This window comes from Bubalus bubalis, chromosome 2 (assembly GCF_019923935.1).
Source record: "Bubalus bubalis isolate 160015118507 breed Murrah chromosome 2, NDDB_SH_1, whole genome shotgun sequence".
NCBI classification, from domain to species: domain Eukaryota; kingdom Metazoa; phylum Chordata; class Mammalia; order Artiodactyla; family Bovidae; genus Bubalus; species Bubalus bubalis.
Window position 1 is genome coordinate 86,786,465 of NC_059158.1, and position 19,536 is coordinate 86,806,000.

The 19,536-nt window shown below is 37.7% G+C and overlaps 1 protein-coding gene across 9 annotated transcripts in view; it reads right to left on the bottom strand.

Moving 5' to 3' along the window:
• SLC4A10 (solute carrier family 4 member 10) overlaps positions 1-19,536 on the bottom strand; it is a 344,973-nt gene that overhangs the window by 228,856 nt on the left and 96,581 nt on the right. For 3 of the 9 annotated variants that reach the window (XM_006074290.3, XM_044934686.1, XM_044934688.1), the window contains exon 1: positions 19,177-19,528. The exons of 1 other annotated variant lie outside the window; for it this stretch is intronic. In XM_006074290.3, the coding sequence (XP_006074352.1) occupies positions 19,177-19,257 (81 nt within the window). In that variant the 5' untranslated portion in view covers positions 19,258-19,528. Of the gene's footprint in view, positions 1-19,176; positions 19,531-19,536 lie in introns of those variants that run through there. 5 more of the 9 variants (XM_044934703.1, XM_044934683.1, XM_025275927.2 and 2 more) reach the window with 4 other exon arrangements.

Consider the following 19,536-nt stretch of genomic DNA (forward strand, 5'->3'; position numbering starts at 1 on the left):
AAAGGTTAATTGTTTAACCTCTAATTATATTATGCTGTATTACACAGTGCAACAGATGAGAAAGCATCAGCTCAGAGATTAACATTTCATAAGAGTTCAATAAATACTAGCTGAACTGAAATCTAAGCATATATCAGGCTTAAGTTTGAGTTTCATTTAGTATATTATATTTCAATAAAATAAATGAAACCATATATTTTTACTAGCATATTATTTTGCAATTAGGTATTTAAATCTTGTATCTATTTTAAAATATAGACTATACCATTTCATGGTAATGTAAGTTCAATCCATCTAATTTATACACTGTACTACCTGAATTATATGAAATATATTTATACTAAAGTAGCCCAAGAAATCTTTCTCCTTTTGGTGTTTTTTAATAAAAAGGCAATGAGTCCACTTCTAAACTGTCTAACTGGGGAGGTGGCAATTAGGTTTCATTTGCTTATGCCAAGTAAATGTGTTATTTCATTTTTACACATACAAGAAAAAATAGAACTGAGACTAAGAATTGGAGAGTAAAACCCTCTGTCATAGGAATAGGGATAAGAAAGCATAAACTAATCATCGTGTAGAAATTTTAAGATTTTTCTCTCTTTTACTTGGAAAACTTCACCCATGCAAATTTTAAAGACCTATTAGAGACTACAGAGTTATGACAGGGAAATGAAGTAGTCCAGAGTCAGGCTTGAAATACTGAAATGTTAAAATGCTGAGAAGCTTACTGATGAAAATCTTGCAATGCTAAGCTATCTCTGGCTCAGGATTACCTTCATCACAACATATAATACTGCATTTATTACCATCACTGTGATTCAAAGAATATTCTCTCTCCTGTTAGGCCTCCTAGGGGGCCTTACATCTGATGGTTTAAGGATAAAAAGTGTATGAGACATTAAGAACAATTTCAATTGGTCAAAAATATTCTAATGGGCATTTTTTATAATTGAGTCTCTGTCTTGTTTGCCCATGTGATCCTCCAGATTTGTTTGCTTGTTTTGATTTCTCAACTCCTGCCGTGTCACTGAGTCCTCTTACATCCTCATTTCTCCAGATTAACCCAGTTTTGTACCCAGAAAAACAATGCTGCTGCTGCTAAGTCGCTTCAGTCGTTTCCGACTCTGTGCAAGCCCATAGACGGCAGCCCATCAGGCTCCTCTGTTCCTGGGATTCTCCAGGCAAGAATACTGGAGTGGGTTGCCATTTCCTTATCCAATGTATGAAAGTGAAAAGTGAAAGTGAAGTCGTTTAGTTGGCCCGACTCTTAGCGACCCCTGGACTGGAGCCTACCAGGCTCCTCCGTCCATGGGATTTTCCAGGCAAGAGTACTGGAGAGGGGTGCCATTGCCTTCTCTGAAAAACAATGCTAACTGCTGCTAAATTTCCTGCTGCTGCCTCATGCTGTCTTTACTCTCTTCACACTGCTTGCATATAAAAATGCCTTGCAAGCCTCCATCTGTCTTGTAGGTCTTTTATACACACACACACACACACACACACACACACATATAATATACTTGAAATTTAAAATTCCATGAATGGGTAAAAGAGCGGGCTGGAGAGACAATTAAGGAATTGGGGGAAATATCTGAAAAAATTATACAGAATGTATCACAGAAAAATATTGTGAAAAATAAGAAGTAGATATTTTTTAAATGAGGGATTATATGATAAAGTCTAACATATACCTGGAGTTCTAGAAAATGAGAACAGAGAAAATGAAGTACTGTTTGAAAATAGGTGAAAATCTTCCAAAATTGATAGAAGACATGAATCCTCAGATTCAGGAATCACAATGAATTACAAACAGAATAATTAAAAGACAATTCACACATACACATATCATGTGGAACTGCAGAATGACACATTTTTTAAGCAACAAGGAAAAAAAAGATTACCTACAAAGGAATGACAAACTAATAAAAATAGAAGCCAGAAGACAGTAAAATAATATGTTCACAATACTAAGGAAAAAATCATTAATCTAAAAGTAAATATTTAGTTAAGCTATCATTCAAGAAACGTACTTTAGACAAATAGAAATTAAGAGAATTTATCACTAAGGCACCCTTTCTAAAGGAACATACATCAGGAGGAAATAAAACTATCCCAGAAAGAATGTCTGAGATGCAAGAAAGAATCCTGAGCCAAGAAAATGAAGGATATAAAGAAAAACAAAATTAAAATAAGATAAATTTAAACATTACTTTCATGAATGTTAGGACATACATATGTATCTTTTGAGTTAGTGCTTTTGTTTTCTTTGGATAAATACCCAGATGTGGAATTGCTGGGACATTTGGTAGTTCTAATTTTGAGGAGTCTCCATAGTGGTTTCCCCAATTTACATTTCCACCAACAGTACATAGGGATTCCCTTTCTTCACATCCTCTCCAACACTTGCCATTTGTTGGTTTTTTGATAACAGCCATTTTAACATGTGTGAAGTGATATCTTACTGTGGTTTTCATTTGCATTTCCGTGATAATTAGTGAGCAACTTTCTATGTACCTGTTGGGTGTCCACACATTTTCTGTGGAAAAAAAAAGTCTATTCGGGAGTTCTGCCCACTTTTTAATCCAATCCTTTTTGCTACTGAGTTGTATGAGTTCTCTACATATTTATCCCTTATCAGATATATGATTTGCAAATATTTTCTCCCATTCAGTAGGTTGCCTTATTTTTTGTGGATAGTTTCCTTTACAGATTTTTAATTTGATGTAGTTCTACTTGTTTACTTTTTCTTTAGTTACCTTTGTTTTTCATATCAAATTTAAAAAAAATTCATTGGTCTCTATCTTTTATGTTAGAAGTTCTCCTCAGAGGTCTTACATTCTTTGCTTTCATGCTCATATGTACAAGGATGAAATCAAAAAGTGAGTTGGAAGCCCTGTGTATTTGGATAGGACTTGTCAGCTTTGAGAATACTGTAAAGTGATTTGGTTTGGTTGTTTCTTGGGGGAACCCTGATGTCAATATGTCTGGGACATTTGTCCTGAGCTTGTTGAGTCCACTTGTATCTTTTATTATCCTGCCTGGCAGACGAAAGCCTTGCTGTCAACTTTCTAGGAGCAAAATGGAGGAGAGTTGGGATCACAGTATTCTTACTGAAGTTGTTTTTAATATGCTGTTTTATGAATTTATCTGTTCCTGGGTTTCTTAGTCCAAAGAGATTCTATTTTACCCCCTCCCTATAATAAAACTTCAGTTGTCTGATGGAGTGACATTGGAATATTTGCCGGTTGATTGAAGTGAAGGAGGATGATCCAGAAATATGATTGAATTTCAATGCACTACACTAGCAGCTTGATTCTCTCTTTCAGAGGTATCCGGTGCTGTTCAGGATGTTTCAGTATACACTGGGCTGTTTCTCAGCTTTTGCCACTGCCGGTTAACAATTCTATTTTCTCCATTAGTCACATCATTCGGCATTTTCCTCCTGTTTTTCGACTGGCAAAACATGCCACTGTTTTCTTTTCCTCTCCCATTCTCCACACCTTAATATAGTATTAGCCTAGAAAAAAGGTTAAAAATACCATTACTTCTTTTCTTCATGGGATTTTGGGAGAAAGAAAAACTAGCTGTGGGTATTCTACTTTGTAGTTTTACAGAAAGTCTCCTGATTTTCCTTTATCTTTGCTATCCTTTCAGAAAATACCTACCAGGGTAGTATTATCTTCTTAAAATTATTCTATTATTAATGTTTATTATGCTACTATTATAGTTCATTGTAACTATTATCAAATTTTCTAATCTCTAATTCACAGCACAAAAAACCCTCAATAAACTTATACTTTAGTATTCTTAGACTTATATAACATAATGCACCTATTGAGCTAATATTTACTAATAATTTAACATATGCCAGTTATCTATACAAGCAGTGGGAATCAGTTCAGCTCAGTTCAGTTCAGTCACTCAGTCATGACTGGCAATTCGCAACCCCCCTGGATTGCAGCACGACAGACCTTCCTGTCCATCACCAACTCGCCCAGTTTACTCAAACTCATGCCCATTGAGTCGGTGATGCCATCCAACCATCTCTTCCTCTGTCATCCCCTTCTCCTCCTGCCCTCAATCTTTCCCAGAATCAGGGTCTTTTCCAATGAGTCAGTTCTTCGCATCAGGTGGCCAAAGTATTGGAGTTTCAGCTTCAACAGCTTCAGCTTGTTCTTCATCCAGCCTAACATTTCTCATGATGTACTCTGCATATAAGTTAAATAAGCAGGGTGACAATATACAGCCTTGATGTACTTCTTTCCCGATTTGGAACCAGTCCATTGTTTCATCTCCAATTTTAACTGTTGCTTCTTTACCTGCATACAGATTTCACAGGACACAAGTCAGGTGGTCTGGTATTCCCATCTCTTGAAGAATTTTCTGGTTTGTTGTGATCCACACAGTCAAAGGCTTTGGCATAGTTAATAAAGCAGAAATAGATGTTTTTCTGGAACTCTCTTGCTCTTTTGATGATCCAACGGATGTTGGCAATTTGATCTCTGGTTCCTCTGCCATTTCTAAATCCAGCTTGAACATCTGGAAGTTCATGGTTCACATACTGTTGAAGCCCGGCTTGGAGAATTTTGAGCATTATTTTTCTAGCATGTGAGATGAGTGCATTTGTGTGGTAGTCTGAGCATTCTTTGGCATTGCCTTTCTTTGGGATTGGAATGAAAACTGACCTGTTTCAGTCTTGGGGCCACTGCTGAGTTTTCCAAATTTGCTGGCATATTGAGTGCAGCACTTTCCCAGCATCATCTTTTAGGATTTGAAATAGCTCAACTGGAATTCCATCACCTCCACTAGCTTTGTTCGTAGTGATGCTTCCTAAAGCCCACTTGACTTCACATTCCAGGATGTATGGCTGTAAGTGAGTAATCACACCATCATTATCTGGGTAGTGAAGATCTTTTTTGTACAGTTCTTCTGTGTATTCTTGCCACCTCTTCTTAATATTTTCTGCTTCTGTTAGGTGCATACCATTTCTGTCTATTGAGCCCATCTTTGCATGAAATATTCCCTTGCTATCTCTAATTTTTTCTGAAGAGATCTCTAGTCTTTGAAGCCCCAGCAAGATGGTAGAAGAGGTGAAATGACATTTAGAATCAAACCCCATACCCGCAAGAGACGCTCAGAGGGCTCAAACATACCTTGTATGCACCAGGACCCAGGGACCCCACAGAGACTGAGACAGAACAGTGTTTGAATGTTTCCTGAGGAGGTATGGGTCAGCAGTGGACTGCTGCAGGGGCAGGGGCTCTGGGTGCAATAAACCTGTGTATGGTATAAGACCTCTTGAAGGAGGTTGCTATTAACCCCACCATAGAGCTGTGAGCTTCCCTGGTGGCTCAGATGGTAAAGCGTCTGCCTACAATGCAGGAGACCTGGATTCAATCCCTGGGTTGGGAAGACCCCCTGGAGAAGGAAATGGCAACCCACTTCAGTATTCTTGCCTGGAGAATTCCATGGACTGAGGAGCCTGGTAGGCTATAGTCCATGCGGTGGCAAAGAGTCAGACATGACTGAGCGACTTCACTCACTCACTCACTCAGAGCTGTGAGAACTTACACAGGACTGGGGAAACAAATTCGTGGAGAGGACAAACAAAACACCGTGTGCACCAGGACCCAAGAGAAAGGAGCAGTGACCCCAAAAGAGACTGACCCAGACTAGCCCATGAGGGCCCAGGAGTCTCTGGTGGAGGCAAGGGTTGGCGCTGGCCTGCTGCAGGGCTGGTGGCACTGAGTGTAGAAGTGCATGCATGGGACCTTTTGAAGGAGGTCACCATTATCTTCGTTACCTCCACCATAGTGTGGCTTCAGGTCACATAAAAGGGAGGGAACACAGCCCCGCCCATCAACAGAAAATTGGATTAAAGATTTACTGAGTGTGGCCCAGTAAATTGAGAAAACTAAGATCATGGCATCTGGTCCCATCAATTCATGGCAAATAGATGGGGAAACAGTAGAAACAGTAGAAACAGTGACTGACTTTATTTTGGGGGGCTCCAAAATCACTGCAAATGGTGACTGCAGCCATGAAATTAAAAGATGCTTACTCCTTTGAAGAAAAGTTAAGACCAACCTATACAGCGTATTAAAAAACAGAGACATTACTTTGCCAACAAAGGTATGTATAATCAGGGCTATGGTTTTTCCAGTAGTCACGTATGGATGTGAGGGTTGGACTATAAAGAAAGCTGAGTGCTAAAGAATTGATGCTTTTGAACTGTGGTGTTGGAAAAGACTCTTGAGAGTCCCTTGGACTGCAAAGAAATCCAACCAGTTCATCCTAAAGGAAATTAGTCCTGAATATTCATTGGAAGGACTGATGTTGAGGCTGAACCTCCAATCCTTTGGCCACCTGATGTGAAGGACTGACTCATTTGAAAAGACCCTGATGCTGGGAAAGATTGAAGGCAGGAAGAGAAGGGAACAACAGAGGATGAGATGGTTGGATGGCATCACCGACTCAATGGACATGAGTTTGAGTAAACTGCAGGAGTTGATGATGGACAGGGATGCCCGGCGTGCTGCAGTCCATGAGGTCACAAAGAGTTGGACGTGACTGAGTGACTGAACTGAACTGAGCACGGCCCCGCCCATCAGAACAAGACCCAGTTTCCTCCTCAGTCAGTCTCTCCCCTAAGGAAGCTTCCATAAGCCTCTTATCCTTTTTCATCAGAGGGCAGACAGACTGAAAACCACAGTCACAGAAAACTAACCAATCTGATCACGTGGACCACAGCCTTGTCTAACTCAATGAAACTATGATCCATTCCATGTAGGGCCACCCAAGATTGACGGGTCATGGTGGAGAGTTCTGACAAAACGTGGTCCACTGGAGAAGGGAATGGCAAACCACTCCAGTATTCTTGCCTTGAGAAACCCATGAACAGTATGAAAAGACAAAAAGATAGGACACCGAAAAATGAACTCACCAGGTCGGTAGGTGTCCAATATGCTACTGGAGAACAGTGGAGAAATAACTCCAGAAAGAATGAAGAGATGGAGCCAAAGCAAGAACAACACCCAGTTGTGGATGTGACTGGTGATAGAAGTAAAGTCTGATGCTGTAAAGAGCAATATTACATAGGAACCTGGAATGTTAGGTCCAGGAATCAAGGCAAAGTGGAAGTGATCAAACAGGAGATGGCAAGAGTGAAAATCGATGTTTTAGGAATTAGCAAACTAAAACTGACTTGAATGGGTGAATTTAATGCAGATGACCATTATGTCTACTATTGTGGTCAAGAATCCCTTAGAAGAAATAGAGTAGTCATCATAGTCAACCAACGAGTCCAAAATGCAGTACATGCATGCAATCTCAAAAATGACAGAATGATCTCAGTTCATTTCCAAGGCAAGCCATTCAAATACAACAGTAATCCAAATCTGTGCCCCAACTAGTAATGCTGAAGAAGCTGAAGTTGAACGGTTCTATGAAGACCTATAACACCATCTAAAACTAACACCAAAAAAGATGTCCTTTTCATTATAGAGGACTGGAATGCAAAACTAGGAAGTCAAGAAACACCTGGAGTAACAGGCAAATTTGGTCTTGGAGTACAGAATGAAGCAGGGCAAAGGCTAAAAGAGTTTTGCCAAGAGAACGCACTGGTCATAGCAAATACCCTCTTCCAACAACACAAGAGAAGATTCTACACATGGACATCACCAGATGGTCAATACCAAAGTCAGATTGATTATATTCTTTGCAGCCAAAGATGGAGAAGCTCTATACAGTTGGCAAAAACAAGACTGGGAGCTGATTGTGGCTCAGATCATGAACTCCTTATTGCCAAATTCAGACTTAAATTGAAGAAAGTGGGGAAAACCACCAGACCATTCAGATATGACCTAAATCAAATCCCTTATGATTATACAGTGGAAGTGAGAAATAGACTCAAGGGACTAGATTTGATCGAGTGCCTGAAAAACTATGGATGGAGGTTTGTGACATTGTATAGGAGGCAGTGATCAAGACCATTCCCAAGAAAAAGAAATGCAAAAAGGAAAAATGGTTGTCTGAGGAGGCCTCACAAATAGCTGAGAAAAGAAGAGAAGTGAAATGCAAAGGAGAAAAGGAAAGATATACCCATTTGAATGCAGAGTTCCAAAGAACACCAAGGAGAAATAAGAAAGCCTTCCTCAGTGATCAGTGCAAAGAAATAGATAGGAAATAGTAAATGGGAAAGACTTCTACACCTCAGTGAATATAAATTCCTAATGGTGTACAAAGTGACCTAGACTATATGTTTACACAAACATTTCATACTAATTACCCATTTGGATATTCAACAAAAATTTATTAAATAGTTATGGTGTGCCAGGAACAATATTAGTGCTGGTGTGAAAAAGTAAAAGACATTTGGCCTTTGAAACAGCTCAGAGTCAAGACAGGAAAATCAACAGCTTCAATACTGCATGTATTGGGCTTCATTTAAGGTAAATACTAGAATCCATAAGAACACATGTAAAAAACATCTAATTCACTCTGAAGAGATGAAGGAATGTTTCAAAAGGAGGCAGTGCTTAATATAAATAAATCTTGAGACATAAGAAATAGTTAACCAGGTAAAAACAAGTGAAATGAGGGACTAAAGACATAGGCAAAGAGAACAGCATTTTAAAACGTTTGAGAGAGTCTGTCTCTAACTAGTAGAATTTAGAGTGAGTTTAACTAAAAATGGCTAAGTTTAAATGTCACTTCCTCATTCCTCAAAAAATTAAAAATAGAACTACCATATGATCTAGCAGTACCGCTTCTGGGTATGTATTCGAAGGTAATAAAATAACTGTCTCAAAGAGGTATCTGCACTTCCATGTTCACTGCCACACTGCTGACAATATCCAAAATATGGGAACAATCTAAGTGTATATCAATAAATGAATGAATGGAGTAAATGCAACGGAGTATTATTTAGCCATGAGGAAGAAGGCAATCTTGCCATTTGCAGTGAAATAGATAAAGCTTGAGGGCACTATGCTAAATGAAATAAGTCACAGAGGGGAAGATAAGTATTGCATGTTCTCACTTATCTGAACTCCAAAAATTATGAAAGTAATGGGGAGCCTTAGAATGAATTTAAGTAGGGAAATATCTGTTCCTGGTTTCCATCTTAGAAAGACTACTCCGGCAGCTGATTGGTGAATAGGCTGCTTTGGAGATGAGCAATGGGAAGAAAAAGAAATATCAATTAAGAAATGACTATAACAGTTCAGGTGAGAAATGAATGTGAATTTACACTGAGGTCAAGACAATGGGGAATGGAAACAAAAGGTAAATTCTGGACTCCTTAGGAGAAACACTCTACATAACTTGGTGAGTAACTGGACCTATGATTGGGATTAAAAAGTTGAGAATTATTACTAGGTCATCATGCTAGGAAAAACAAAGAGGTTTTGAAGATAAAATAGTAAGTTTTGCTTAGGATATACCAAGTTTGAGATATTGACAAGATAAACGAGCAGAGATGCTATGTCTGGAACGCTAGACAGAGGTTAAAGTGCGGATTTAAGGTACAGATTTGCAAGTCATCACCATGCAAAGCAGCAGTTCTCAATTTTGCCTGCCCATCAGATTCACTTGGAAAGTTTCTTGCAAATATAAAAACATGGGTTATAAATCCATAGATTTTATTTAATACTTCTGAAATAAGCCTAGAGCATCAGTATTTTTTAAAAGCTAGACATTTGATTTTGATGCATAATGACAATTAAGAATCACTGGTGGGTAATTTAAGTCATGAGTATAGATTAGAATTAAGGGTTTCAAACAGCACATTGTCCAATTAGGGGAGATCTAGAAGAAATTATCAGAAAGATTATGATAATAGTAACAACTATAATTTATTGAGTACCTATGGTAGAAACTGTGCTAAAGACTTTACACGTGTTATTTGCAGTAAAAAGGCATACACACTGAGAAAACCAGAAGGGAAAGAGACACGAGTACCCCAATGTTCATCGCAGCACTGTTTATAATAGCCAGGACATGGAAGCAACCTAGATGTCCATCAGCAGATGAATGGATAAGAAAGCTGTGGTACATATACACAATGGAGTATTATTCAGCCATTAAAAAGAATACATTTGAATCAGTTCTAATGAGGTGGATGAAACTGGAGCCTATTATACAGAGTGAAGTAAGCCAGAAAGAAAAACACCAATACAGTATACTAACGCATATATATGGAATTTAGAAAGATGGTAACAATAACCCTGTGTACGAGACAGCAAAAGAGACACTGATGTATAGAACAGTCTTATGGACTCTGTGGGAGAGGGAGAGGGTGGGAAGATTTGGGAGAATGGCATTGAAACATGTAAAATATCATGTATGAAATGAGTTGCCAGTCCAGGTTCGATGCACGATACTGGATGCTTGGGGCTGGTGCACTGGGACGACCCAGAGGGATGGAATGGGGAGGGAGGAGGGAGGAGGGTTCAGGATGGGGAACACATGTAAACCTGTGGCGGATTCATTTTGATATTTGGCAAATCTAATACAGTTATGTAAAGTTTAAAAATAAAATAAAATTAAAAAAAAAAAATAAAAAAAAAAAAAAAAAAAAAGAATCTTTGGATTTGAAAAAAAAAAAAAAAAAAAAAGAGAGATAGAAGAGTGGGTCATATAAAACCTGTCACCCTTGTTCCATGAAGTCTTCCACAGCACTTTCAGTTTACCTTGATGTCTCTCGTCTCAATTTGGCATTTACAATATATGAACTTATACATAGCTATTTAAAATCTAATTTGAATGTATATAGCTCTAAGCCATATACATAACACAGTAGTTAAGAGCAAGAGCTCAGTTAGACCTCCTGGTTTGAACCCCATATCATCCTATCTTTTGTAGGCAATTTTGATCTTAGACAAGCTATTATATATGTGTGTATGTATGTACTGGAGTGGTGTGCCATTGCCTTCTCCAGTATGTATGTATACATGGGTGTTATTGGGTGGCTCAGATGGTAAAAGCGTCTGCCTGCAATGCAGGAGACCCAGGTTCAATCCCCGGGTTGGGAAGATCCCCTGGAGAAGGGAATGGCAACCCACTCCAGCATTCTTGCCTGGAGAATTCCATGGACAGGGGAGTCTGGCAGGCTACAGTTCATGGGGTCACAAAGGGTCAGACACGACTGAGCAACTAACACACTATACATACATATGTACTAAATATGTGTATTTGTGTGTATGCGTGTTATATATATAACATTATATATCATACTTTACACATACTAAAATGTAAATTCCTTCCCAGGTGAATCTAGTGGTAAAGACTCTGCCTGCCAATGCTGGAGACGCAAGAGATAGGGGTTCGCTCGCTGGGTCAGGAAGATCGTGGAGGAAGAAATGGCAATCCGCTCCAGTATTCTTGCCTGGAAAATTGCATGGACAGAGGAGCCTGGCAGGCTATAGTCCATGAGGTTGCAAAGAGCTGGACACAACTGAGCACACACACACACAAATTCCTTCAAGTGATGGATTTATTTTATATCTTGTTTATCTTTTGTAGCTTTCTCCTTAACTTTACCTAGTTTAGTGGGGACTAATTTTAATAAGCAATATTTGTTAAGCTAGGCACTGTTTCAAGTAATTTACTTATGCTAATTCATTAATTTTATTTTCATCACAAGCCTAGAGATTAGCACATTAGTATCCTCATTTTATAGATGACAGTACTGAGGAAGAGGGAGATTAGATAACATTACTAAAATAAACTATGTCTGTAAATGGAGGATATAGGATCTAAACAAACAGATCCAGCTCCATAACTCTGGCTCTTAACTACTGTGCTATCCTGCCTCCCTCCACACTACACAATAGACTCAATAAGTTATTATGAGTTTGAATAAAATTTTGACCAAAAAAAAGGAATGGCTCGAAATAGATAATATACATTTATATGCAGCATATTTTGCATTGCAATATTTAATGAACCAAGTTCCGTTGCCTTTTACAAAGAGAAATTTGAACAAAGATTATTCAATTGTCTTTTTAACTTATTTATATTCCTGTAGTATCATTTTCTAAAAGACTTGGGATAAGGAAAGGATCATTTCAGTAAATGTCTTTTATCTGTTTTTTAAGGAGGGCTTTCTGGCGGTTCAGTGGTAAAGAATCTGCCTGCCAATGCAGGAGCAGGAGACATGAGTTTGATCCCCGGGTCAAGAAGATCCTCTGGAGGAGGAAATGGTAAACCACTCCAGTATTCTTGCCTGGAAAATCCCATGGACAGAGGAGCCTGGCAGGCTATATAGTCCATGGGGGTTGCAGAGTCAGATACAACTGAATGACTGAGCATGCAAGCAAGCTAAAATGTGTTTGAATGTTTAAAAGTTTAAAAAAACCCTAAAATCCAGTATTCTCCAAAGTTTCTCCCAGAAATGTATCTATGGTTCTAAAATAAGTATTGACAATTTTCTGGGCCACTACCATATGTATAGCTATTTCCCAAGGCAACGTGAAGCCAGAGGATTAATAAGAACAACTTCATAGGAACTTCTAGAAAAATGGGTTTTTCAAATAATGCAGTATTCTACAGAAAGAAACTGAGTATTCTCAATTACATGGGTCTGCTATTGCTCTAAATAAAGGGTCAGAAGAGCAACAGTGTCTGGTTTCATTTTTACTCACACTGTGGAATTCCATGTTTACTTCCATCGTTTATATGGATGATGTACTAAATGAGACTATTCAGTTCCAATTTTTTCAGTTCCCTTGCACAAATGCTATCCTCCTGATAACAAAAGTCACATCTCAGATGTCACACCTAAGGGAGATCTGCTCTTGGATGTTACCCAGCCTTTTTGCTAACCTCACACAATACTAAATAAGTTCTGGTGTATGGAACAGAAAATTTATAGATGATATTAAAGGTATTAGCAATGACACTTACTTTATCATTGCTATATTAGCAATAAGCAGAGCTTAAATATCCCTGTAACTTCCATGATTATCAGTAGCAATTTCTCCTTCCAATTTTTCCTAAGACAAAGTCTTTATTATCCAAATATTCACCATAGTGATATGCATATTCATTGTATTAAAATGATCCTTCTAGATTGTCCTTGGTCTAGGAAATGTCTAAAATAAAGCCAAAGCTAAAGCTGATTACTTAACAATAAAAGGGAGTTTACATCAGGGACAAGCAGGAGGTCTCTTAGGGTCTGAAATCTAGGGCTCCTGAGTGGTTGTGGACAGACCAAGAAATACTCTCACGTGCAACTCTGATAGAGAATTTGATTAAAATCCTTCATTTTGCTTCTACCCCCTACCTTGTCTACTAACTACTAAATCTACTCAGGAATTTAATTTTCATTTTCAAAGTCTCAGGAGGGTTAGAGCTCTGAATATGATTGCAAAATATAGGTGCTGTTTTTTTTTATCTTTTATTTTATTTTCTCCCAAAAATAATTAGTTCAGCACAGAAATGTTCTCAGTTTAGAAATTCATAATATAACACTCAAGATTCTACATTATCTGGTCCCAACAAATCTTTTCTTTGATAGTCTGAGTTACCCGACTGGGCTATAGACCAAAATGAACCATTCCATACTACTCAAACATATTATTTGCTTTCTGTCTCCCAACTTTTGCTCATGTCATTTCCTCTACCCAATATGACCTTTTTCCCGTCTTGGCCAGTCTTCAAGGTCTATCTACCTCATATGCCCCTTGACATACTTCCCCAACTCCTCTTCTAGCTTTTCTTTCCCTCTCCTCACTTAGCTTGAAATATTCTGCCAGCTGAACTCAGCAGAATGATTTATGCCTCTTTCATCTCATTTTTGAAACTCTATGGCACTTACTACTTTCCACATCCTGTTATAGTCATTTGTATTTAGTGTTTACGATTCACTATCTATGATTTCCTGAAGGCAAGGACCTGTTGGTCTTTATATCCTTGCCCTGTACTGCGCTTACTGCAATACTACAGGGTTTTGCATGTTTGGCTTTTTGTTTGCTTTAACAAATTGCATTGTGCTGAAATTTGATCGGCAATTTGATCGACCTTGTGCCAATTCAAGGGAAATAGCTGCACATTGAGAAAAGTACTCAAAAGAGAACTAAAATGCAAAAATGTCACAAAATGTAACACAAGATTACTTAAGATTTAGATTTAGGTTTCATCCAAGCACTAAATTACACATGTGTACTTAGGAGTTTGACAGTTTTTAAGCACACTGATGTCTTTACATTAAATAAGCATCAGTAATTCAAAATATTATACTCTATCAAACAGGAACTTGAACTGCTGTATTCATATATAGTATTGTATTTATATTTCATTTTAGTCTTTCATCTAGAATATAAGTTTTCATTAACAAATAAAATTACTAAAACAAGCTATGTATAAATATGAGTGAAGAGTCTTCATCAAGGATATTTTTTATGATTTAAAAAATAACTCAGGTCATTAAACCTAAGCTCTATAACTTCTCTATTATTTTATTTAAACCTTGATTTTTACTCCTTAATTTTAATCTCTAACTAGCATTTTTTAAAAAAGACCTGATACTACTGTTAAGCCTTTCCAAAGACTCAGTAGTCTTCTGTTATGAAGTGTTTTGAGCTGAATTTCTTACTTGATAAGAAGAATGATGGTGAGAGGTCAAAATTAAACTCACAATGACCATTACCAATAGCTCATCCTAGCTCTAAGAATTTATATAATAATGTCTGCCACTAAGTAACGTTGGCAGTAGTGTGCTTAGTATATTTCAGAACTCTTAAGGTGCTTTACATGCCTTAACCCATTTGACCTTCACAATTCTTTGCCACAGGCACCATTACTATGTCTGTATCACACTGAGAAAACTGAAACCCAGAAAGGTTAAGTAACTTGCCCACAAATCATACAGCTGGTAAGTGGTGTATGATTTGATATGGTAAGACTTGAATCTAGTGATCATGGCAGTCTGGATGCTTAACTACCATACTATACAAACCAGAAGAACTTGTAAATAATTCTCTATTGCTTTAATTCAAGAAAAAAAGCATTATTGGACAGCATGCACCAGCCTGGGATTCCAGAGAAATAAGGTTTTTGCATCTTCTCTACCCACCTCCCTTCATGGCAAATAGATGGGAAAACAATGCAATCAGTGAGAGATTTTATTTTCTTGGGCCCAAAAATCACTGCAGATGGTGACTGTAGCCCTGAAATTAAAAGATGCCTGCTCCCTGGAAGAAAAGCTAAAACAAGCCTGAGTGAGTGAAGTTGCTCAGTCGTGTCCAACTCTTTGCAACCCTGTGGACTGGAGCCCACCAGGCTCCTCTGTCCATGGGATTCTCCAGGCAAGAATACTGGAGTGGGTTGCCATTTCCTTCTCCAGGGGATCTTCCTGATCCAGGGATTGAATCCAGGTATCCCGTATTGCAGGCAGACGCTTTAACCTCTGAGCCACCAGGGAAGGAAAACAAGCCTAGACAGCATATTAGAAAGCAGAGATGTTACTTTGCCAACAAAGGTCCATATAGTCAAAGCTATGGTTTTTCCAATAGTCATGTATAGATGTGAGATCTGGACCATAAAGAAGACTGAGTGCCAAAGAATTGATACTTTTGAACTGTGGTGTTGGAGAAGACTCTTGAGAGTCCCTTGGACTGCAAGGAGATCCAACCAGTCCATCCTAAAGGAAATCAGTCCTGAATATTCATTGGAAAGACTGATGCTGAAGCTGAAACTCCAATACTTTGGCCACCTGATGCGAAGAACTGACTCATTGGCAAAGACCCTGATGCTGGGAAAGATTGAAGGCAGGAGGAGAAGGCGACAACAGAGGATGAGATGGTTGGATGGCATCACCAACTCGATGGACATGAGCAAGCTCCGGGAGATGGTGAAGGACAGGGAAGCCTGGCATGCTGCAGCCCATGGGGTTGCAAAGAGTCGGACACAACTGAGCAACTGAACAATAACAACCCACCTCCATGCTGCTTTCAGCCAGCACACTGGTATGAAAGAGAAGACAGTTGTGTGTGGATGTCCAACAGCCAGATGGTTAAGGTCTACTTCCCTACTAGTTCCTCCCAGTCCCCTTCCTCAGAGCTTAAGGTAAATCCTATCCTCCCCAATTTATTCAACAGGCTCCCCAAATGACCCTGACCTACCTAGCATCAAACAGTTCAAAACTTACAACTCCTTACTTCCAAAACTTAATCCCTATGAAATCAAAATCCCCTTCCATAATAACCTATATAGCTCAGTTGGTAAAGAAATCTTCCTGCAATGCAGGAGACCTGGGTTCAATTCCTGGGTCAGGAAGATCCCCTAGAGAAGGAAATGGCAACCCACTCCAGTATTCTTGCCTAGAGAATCCCCATGGACAGAAGAGCCTGTCAGGCTACAGTACATGGGGTCGCAAGAGTCAGATACAACTTGGTGACTAAACCATCCCCAAACTGGATTATACAAAATTGGTCACATCCCTGTTTTGAAATGATAGTTGGGGGTCCCTGCTTCTGCATGCTGCCAATATTTTTGCTCTCAAATTGAAAACTATGGCTTATACAATGTACAAGGCTGAAACTCCAATACTTTGGCCACCTCATGTGAAGAGTTGACTCATTGGAAAAGACCCTGAAGCTGGGAGGGATTGGGGGCAGGAGGAGAAGGGGACAACAGAGGATGAGATGGCTGGACGGCATCACCGACTCGATGCACATGAGTTTGGGTGATCTCCAGGAGTTGGTGATGGACAGGGAGTCCTGGCGTGCTGCGATTCATGGGGTTGCAAAGAGTCGGACACAACTGAGCGACTGAACTGAACTGAACTGAACTGAATTTTATTAACAGTTTATAATGCCCTAATAAAAATAATTTTATTATAAAAGAAGTTAATGCAGTTATCAAAATTATATAATGCTTGATTTTATAGTTTGATCCAATCTTTAATGTCTCTAATATCAAGAGATTTACATGAGGAAAAAAGAATTATATGTAACTCATCCTAAGGTTCACCAATTAATAAATTAGAACTGATAGTAGCATACCACTTTTGAAAAGGCAATTCAAAATATGAGCATAATTCATTATGTACATTTTCTCATAATCTTGGAAACAGGAAACAACTCTTTCTTTTCTGTATTCCTTTCAACACCAAATACAATACTGTGCAAATGATCAGCTTTCACATAATGCTCACTGAATTGAACAATTACCCAAATAGTTGTTTATAGACAGCTTACCTTTAAAAATCTTTACAATGTATAATGAAATGCATGTATAAAATGGTACCAATAAAGGCAACCATTACAAAAAGAAGATGACCAATTGTTACTGAACAGATTTACAATCAATTTCACCATTCTAAAGGTCAAGATCATCTTGCTGTACAGGAAAAAGATTGACATTATATTAAATGTCTCTGACATTCTAACTAATATTTACTTTTTAATGTTATATACTCTGACATAGCAACAGAGAAACACTTTTATCCACCTTGTAAAAGAAATGAGACTAAGACTGTAATTTTTTCACCTTACAGAATTATTGAGATATCCTCATTTAAGTGTCACTGAAGAAAGTAACTAAAAATCTTTATGGTTTGGTTCTTTTAAAAGGTCACAAACACAGTGAAAAATCTAGCAGAATGTTGTGAAACCAATACTTAGAGGAATCCCAAAGCAATGCCAAGAAACAGAATGTACTCATAGTGACTAATACATGCAAATACTGGAAATAAATTCTAACAGATTAAACAGGTTTTGTAGCAACTAAAAGGTATATTCAAATCATTCCAAAACTAATCAAGCTTAAGAATATGGCAAACTTCCCTGCTAATAAGAATCTAAGCAGGCTAAGTAGTCTGAATAGCATATAAAAAATAATAGTCAATATCAGTAAGCATAATTTTTAGTGTGCTTTCAATTAAAAAGGAGAAACTGACCCCTTAACTGAATCAAATCACTGTTTAAGATTTCCATTTTAGTCTTTGATAAGTATATTCATATTTAACACAACATTTTACCTTGATGGGGTATTAAACCCTAATCAAGCTATGGAATCATGAAGACAAAACTATCTTCTGAGAAATGCTGCAACATTTTCTCTGTTTTTGTTCATTTAATATGGGATGCCTTGGCAAGTATCTGCCAGGTCTCCTAATACTGAGGCAGAAATATGTGTAATACAAAAAAAAAAAAAAAAAATTCCTTCAAAACTTGAATGTCAAACAGAGGCAAGGCTTCTTATCCAAGCATGTAACCCTGAGGATATGCTATAAAAAAACAAAGTTAAATGCATTATAACATGATAGGTGAAAATGGTTTAAAATAAATAGCAGAGTTTCAGAATAAAATGAATATATAAATCCAAATTCTTTGATGTGATGATTTTCTATTCTTTGTAGTTAACATGTTTAATATAATTAAGTCTTTCATTTTGAAAATGAAAGTAAGCAAAAGTAGAATATCTCTGGATCAAAAATCTTAAACAAGCTTATACGTCACCGGATTTCTTTGTAAAAAAACAAAGAAAAAAAACAGATTTATTATCTGCTTTAATCTATAAGCAGTGCCTTAGCAGATCTCTACATTAAGGAACCAAAGCATCATTACGTCAATAGATCTGAAATATAATTAAAAGCAATGCCTTTTAAAACAATTTAGATACTGAAAGATAATTTCAAGAAAATAGCTCAGATGCTGATAAACGTAAATTCTACTCATCACAGTTGGGTTGCTGTGTGTGGTTGCACAGTACAGTGGCAGTTACATCTATTTCTATGCTTAAGAAATCCCAGATAAAAAAAATTTAATATGTCACTATATATAAGCAGCTAGCTATGGTGTATACTTATCAGTATGAAAGATTTATGCTATTTTTATCATTCAAAATAAAAGCTGCAATTTGACTGTATTCAGGTTTAATCTGGAAAAATCTGTAGCGCCCAAAACCTTGCCCTTAATCACATACAAAAGATCTCTTTCTTTACTTCCCACTTCCCCATAAAAAGCTAAAGTAAAAACAAACTTAACACACACACACATTTCTAAAACTCATATTGTTTATCTGGCATCTATTACTATAAATATTACTTGTTCAAATATCCTAAGGAGAATCTAATAATAAACAATTACATTGATTAATATATTCTAAATGAGCTAGAAAAAGCAATAACTCTACAATCTAACAGCATCATCATAATTCATGAGGTCATACCTGATGACTTAGAGATTGAAAAGACTCACAGGTTCCAGACTGCATGACCTTTCTATTTCCAGAGATCCCTAAAGATTGCATTTCCTGTCTTACAAAAGATAATCACAGCCACCTCTATGTCTCAGCATCTTCAGGGCTAGTGAAGAAAACATCAAACAGCAGATCTGTCCATCAGTATCTGTTTAAGTCATCATGAAAATATCAGATCTCATATGCTGTTTATCATCTCCCCTTTGCAGTTATAAACACTGCGTATTAAGAGAGGATGACACAGTTGTATGTGCTGAAGCTGCTAATGCTGTCTGAAAACAGTAAGCTTACTGCTTAGAGCAATTCTGCATCATCCAAACAGAGAATGAG